At 36.0% G+C, this 6,000-nt stretch overlaps 1 protein-coding gene across 3 annotated transcripts in view; it reads left to right on the top strand.

The window, feature by feature from the left end:
• The first annotated feature begins 2,298 nt into the window (after positions 1-2,298).
• LOC120532773 (protein FAM219A) overlaps positions 2,299-6,000 on the top strand; it is a 115,092-nt gene continuing 111,390 nt past the window's right edge. Inside the window, exon 1 of one of the 3 annotated variants that reach the window (XM_039759144.1) lies at positions 2,299-2,511. In XM_039759144.1, the coding sequence (XP_039615078.1) occupies positions 2,452-2,511 (60 nt within the window). In that variant the 5' untranslated portion in view covers positions 2,299-2,451. The remainder of the gene's footprint in view (positions 2,512-6,000) is intronic. The other 2 variants (XM_039759145.1, XM_039759143.1) reach the window with 2 other exon arrangements.

Raw genomic sequence — 6,000 nt, 5'->3', positions numbered from 1 at the left:
GGTGTCTCTGCACTACTGAACATGCAACAACACTAAAAGAGTTAAATTTGCAAGATGGCATGTCAGCTGTTATCTCCCTAAACAAGCAACTTGGCTCATCATACTCTAAGTCATGGACTACTCCCTGTTGACTGTTGTTGAGACAGTGGCCTTCTGTCAATTCTTCCAAGAACTTGTCCTTGAAGTAACAGCCAGATTTTAAACTTTACCGGCCTGTCTGCCTGAATTTCTTGTAGCTTCTTTAGGCATTTTTGTCCTCTCTCCCTTTCTCCTCTCTAAAGTAAGCATTTTGCATGGGTAGCATGCCAAAGATTTTATTTCTCTGTTATATTAAAAAAAGATTTATGTTGTGTCCACGTTATTCAGCCTTGACTACTCCCTTCCACGTCCCTCACCCAATCATTACTACTACTGCACACATCCTTTCTCCGTAGCACCCTGTGACACTCTCTGTGCTAACTTCTCCCTTCAACACAGTCATTTATAATGGCAAGGCAGAAAAGCAAATTGTCTGTTCAAGAACGTTGAATTTTAGATCCTAATAGAAAAAGAGCGGCAGGAGCAGATAATGACTGTTGAAAAAAAGAAAATAAAAAAAAGGTCTGCATATAATAAAAATCAACAACAAAGAGAATTGTCCAATAAACTAAAAAGAGAAAAATATCCTCAACAATATGCAAACAGAAATGCAAAAAAATCAAAGTTTATAGAATTAAGTTTAGAAGATAAAGTCATTAATAATATTGTTTTTGATGAGGCATTAATGTAATTTCATTTCTTATTTACTTTTTTTATGTTTTATTATTCATTGGTTTTTAAAATAGACAGTTGTAATGAAATGCTCAAGTAATTGATTTTCTATCTATAATAACTAAGGACCAAACCGTCTTCCTCCCATGCCCTGCATACTCTTCTATATACCAACTCTTTGAATACAATTACTTTCTCTATTGAAGGGGCACCTTGGCGCCCTTCGAGTGGCTCATCCACGAGATAGTCCCCCCAGGGTTGATCAGTCAATCAAGCAGGGGGCAGAGCCCCCTAGAATTTATTAAATAAGGTTCTCAAATTACTTGCCATTAATAAGATAATAATATAAGGCTACTGTGTATGACTTTGGTATAATATTATTTTCTGATTGCCTATTATTGTGACATTATCTCCTATTTCTTCTGAGGCCTAGTTTTTAAGGTCAGGGAAGACAACTTGATCAAAGTGGCAGCAATGGCAAGTGCCAGTGCAGGTCAATGAGAAGACAAATGGAATGAAAAGGTCTTATTATCATACATTGATTATTACAAATATTAATATATAATAAGTTCGGCTTCCCTGTGAATGTTTGATTCTTAAGTTTAGACTGATATTCTTTATGTGATATGCTGTTTTTATCTTGATAACCCTGCTAGTAAACTACAAAAAAACAAAATTTTAGACGACCCGAATAAAATCAACAAGATGCATCCATTTATTAGTAAACCTGCTTATTCCAGCTGTGGGTTGTTGGGGTTGAAGCCTGTTTAGGTAGTATAAAGTAGGATGTATGAACCAGTTTTTGAAGGAGTACAAGTTAAGTTGTACAACAATTTTTTAAAGTACACCCATTTATTTTCTAACCAGCTAATTCATTTCAGATTCTTAGACAACCATTACTGATTCTAATAACACTGGCAACAAAGTAGAAACTACATAGGTTGGGGTGCTAGTCCATCACTACCTACACTTGCACCAGCATCAACATTTATCTTTAGATCTTTATTTAGAGTCATAATTTAACCTAACATTTACAGCTTTTGGTGCGCTTCAAGTAAAGAAAATCACAGTATTTAGCATCATATTTCAATTTCCTCCACTACAGTATATTGAAGAATACCCACTCTCTGAGCTGGTAAATGAATAGAGTACTATATAAAAATTAACTGAATTTTACTGATTTGTGTTCTATTATGCTGAATAAAGTCATAAAAAAATAAATGCATTGTTTAATTTAAAATGGTGCCAATGAGTACAGTTTTCTAAAGGTACACAATAAAAATCTTTATTAAATTAGAATCAAGAAAAAAAAGCAACGTTGGTGTGTTTTAATACTCTCATCATTCTCATCTACGATCCCTGTGTAGAAACCAATGCACTCACACACACAGATAGATAGATAGATAGATAGATAGATAGATAGATAGATAGATAGATAAACATGACGGAGAATGTATATTTATGAGATCTACTAAATAGAAACGAGGAGCTCATTAATAATTCAGAGATCTATACAGCTACACAGGAGTCGGGATCAGGCAGCTCCCGGACCCGGAAATGAGTCGTCGAGTCATCGCTGAAGCATCATAGCTGGGATGAGAGAGAAAGAGGAGGTACCTTCGGAGAGTACTGTTTGGAATTGAAGAGCGGAACTCGCGAAGACACCAGTCGCAAGGACTAGGCAATCACGGCACCACCAAAATGATGGAAGAAATCGATAGATTTCAGGTGCCAACGGTCCACTCTGAGATGCAGCCTCTGGTAGGACTTTTATGGTGCGAGGAGAGTCCCGTGCGTGCGCGATATTAGTCGTCTTTGCAGCTGTCACGCCCCGATACGTGCCTATTACTAGAGGACGCAAAGAAAAAGCGGTTTTATTGACAGATTTTCAGTATTTCGATTTGAAGCTTATAAAAACAGAAATGCACGTGAGGGTAATTCATAGGTAATAACCATAAATGTGTTTATGCAAAAAATGGCAGCGTTGTCGCAAACCGCCATTGATTCAAAATGAATAGAGCTCCAGTAGATTGCATGCCATCTGTTTGGCACAGTGGCGTCGGGGACTCCAGAAATTTCACCCAGTAGCAATGGCCCACTCCTTCCGTACTTGGGCCCAGTGGACTCGTACTGATACAGACGGTGCAGAAAAAGCTTGGGCCCTGACGTTCACGGTGCGTTTTGCGGCGAAGGCTGCTGCTGTGATGCATTTTTATTACATGGCAAGGTCTACACTGCTCATTTGGCGAATACTTTACGTTCTTTATATATCAAATGAACAACATCACGAAAAATATATGCCTGTCATGTTCAGGAAAATAAGTTGTGTTTAGCAGATTCGTAATGCGACGTCATATCTATTAGGATGCAGGTAGAAATGCTGCATCTTATGCATGGTGATGACACCGGTATTTTTTTAAACTTGTGTAAAGAAAACAGACGTTACAAATGAAACGTGTTATTTTGTATAGCATCGGATTTCCATTATTTTTATTGTGCCAAACAGTGATGACTATGTGCTGCATAATAATGTGTAGTGCCGTATCTTTGTATAAAGTACACATTCTATTAGATAGGCCCAAATTGTTATCATTTGTAATACAGTCAGACACAGTATAACAGGTCAGTATACACTTTTAATTAAAAAAAAAAAAAAAATTTGTGTGTGTATCTATATGTAAAATATATGTGTATGTATCTATTCATGTATAGGCAGTGTGTATTTAAGCCTTTGAGGTAATTCAGATAACTGTTTTGTGCAAGGAAATTATAATGTCATGGACCGTAAACAAGGCCATTTGGCAGAGGAGAAACAAAACTAAACTTTATGTTGATGCCAGAATTAGCAGAAAATGTTTCTAAGTATTTAATGTAGGAGTTTTCACTATATTGTTGAGGTGCTATTTTGTTTAAAATGTTTTAATTATTCACCTTGAGTTGAAGACACATGAATGGAGAATGATTTTGTTGAAACCATTGATTACTTGTTTAGTACAGAGCTGGTAAATAACTGTAAAGCAGCTACACCTCTTTTAAGTATTTCTTTTTTTTATATATATCTGATGACAACATGTAAAATCACACTGTGAGAACTGGGTGACAGAATCCATGAGAAATTGCTAGACCATCATATACCATTTGTTTATATCTGTAGTGTTTCAACTGATGATGTACAGAAAATTTGGCAACAATTAATTTTGTCTTTAGTTATGTAAAAGGGGACATTTTTCATTTATTCTTGGCACAACTTAGAAAGATTTCTACATTATACTAATGTTGAGGTGTGAGAAAAAAACCCCTCACATAATGAAAGATTTCACCATTTTGTCATCTAGTTATTGAATACATGCACTACACTGTTATGTCCACAAAGAACATTGCTCATTATCAGATTTATATAGACAGTTAGCAGAGTCCCAGCTCTCTGAACCTGGGATCACACAGAATTTTCCTGAGGGGAAAAAGGTGATTTCAGAACAAACATACAGTACTTCAATTTACTGCAATTGCTTGTGTATTATTTTGTAATAGAAAACCTGGAAAAAAAAAAAGAAAAATGTATTGCATTTGGGAGAAAGGAAATTCTTCTTTGGCACCATATTTTTTCAAAATTTTTCCTACCAGCTCTCTTTGTGTATCAGTCTATCACAAATTACATCAAGATTCAATACATATAAAAAAAATAAGCAACCCCTTCTGCCATAATTCTATAGGATTTATAACTATAAATATCAAATGTATATAATATTTATGCTATTGAATCAAACTATTTCTGACTATCTTAAGAGGTAATTGGGTAGCATGGATTATTTAGTGTGTACCTTGCTTTACAGGATAATCGGGGAGGATAATTATTTAAGACCTATCTGAAATTGTTTGCAATCGCAAGAAGGGACGAATCCTGGCATACAGTCTTTGTAGTTATAACATAATTTGTGCTTTGCATTAGCCTATTTATTATGTGCATATTTATTTTAGCTTCACCATGCAATATCTAAACACATGCAAGTGACCAAATTCTTAATGCTATGAATAAACCTATTATATCATTATACAGTATACATGAACAGATTGTATCCATACACATAGACATCAGTCATATGTCAACTTATTGATAATTTTGGAGGATGGTATTATTCTCTGTATGTTACATATGATGCTTTTGTCAACATTTGGCTTTTTCATGGGCAAGTATGGCAAGTTTGTCAAATTAACAATGATATACAGCGAGGGAGGAAATAGGTACATTTTAGTAAGGATGGTCATAGTTATAGTCACAACTATAGTTTAAAAAAAGACTAATGTAATATGAACTATATCAGGATCTCTACCAAGAGCATACTTTCCAATAATAATGCCCTATCAATCTTTGGTGTCTATAATATTATCATGTAGATTGTTCCAAAGATAGGGGGCTCCTATAAAATTCCCACATCTTTAGACCGTGGTTTATGCTGTGGAGCACAGGCAGTAATTTTATTAATAAAAAATGGATTTTGTGTTTGCCCGTAGAAGTGATATCTTGTATACAGCAAAAGAAGCATAAGCAAGAATACAGACTCGCAAAACAGGTAACACATCCAATCGATCAATTGATAAATAAGTAAATACAAATAATTGAGTACTTCTTGTGGAAGCATTGAATTGCCTGATAATAGTGGGATATCAGGATGCCCGGAGGCACTTCTTAGCACACTGTGGTTAAAAGTGCTCCAAAAGAGTACCTCCTGGAGGGGATTTTTCATGATGGTATTCAGCTTTGTTATCATCAGTGTGTACAGGGTTTGCCTAGTGATGGAGCATGCTTTCTTGATACGTTGATTCAGTCAATGTGCTTCTTTTGTTCTCAGTTTGCTTCCCCAGGTCACTGCAGCATAGAACACCACACTGGTCACTATGGACTGGTAGAACATTTCCAGCTGCTTGCTGCACACATCATAAGACCAGAACAGTCTGTTCTGTCCCTTCTTGTATAGTGTCACTGTGTTGTCATACCAGTCCAGTTTTTTGTTTATGTGAGCTGCCAGATACTTGTAGCTCTGCACCACTTCCATGTCCTCCACCTGAATGGTGACTGGTCTCAGATGTTTCTTGGCATGTCAGAAGTCCACCACCAGTGGTCTTACTGACGAGTTGCAGGATATTGTCCCAAACTACTAAAGAACATAAATTAAAATTTCTGGCTTTATTCCTTAAGTCTGTGTGTGGTGCTGTGTAAAGACTTAGCAAAATGATAGTCAAAGGCACCTG

The sequence above is a fragment of the Polypterus senegalus genome, chromosome 7, assembly GCF_016835505.1.
Source record: "Polypterus senegalus isolate Bchr_013 chromosome 7, ASM1683550v1, whole genome shotgun sequence".
Lineage (NCBI taxonomy): Eukaryota > Metazoa > Chordata > Cladistia > Polypteriformes > Polypteridae > Polypterus > Polypterus senegalus.
The sequence above is the reverse complement of the archived record's forward strand: the minus strand, read 5'-3'. Positions and strand labels throughout refer to the sequence as shown.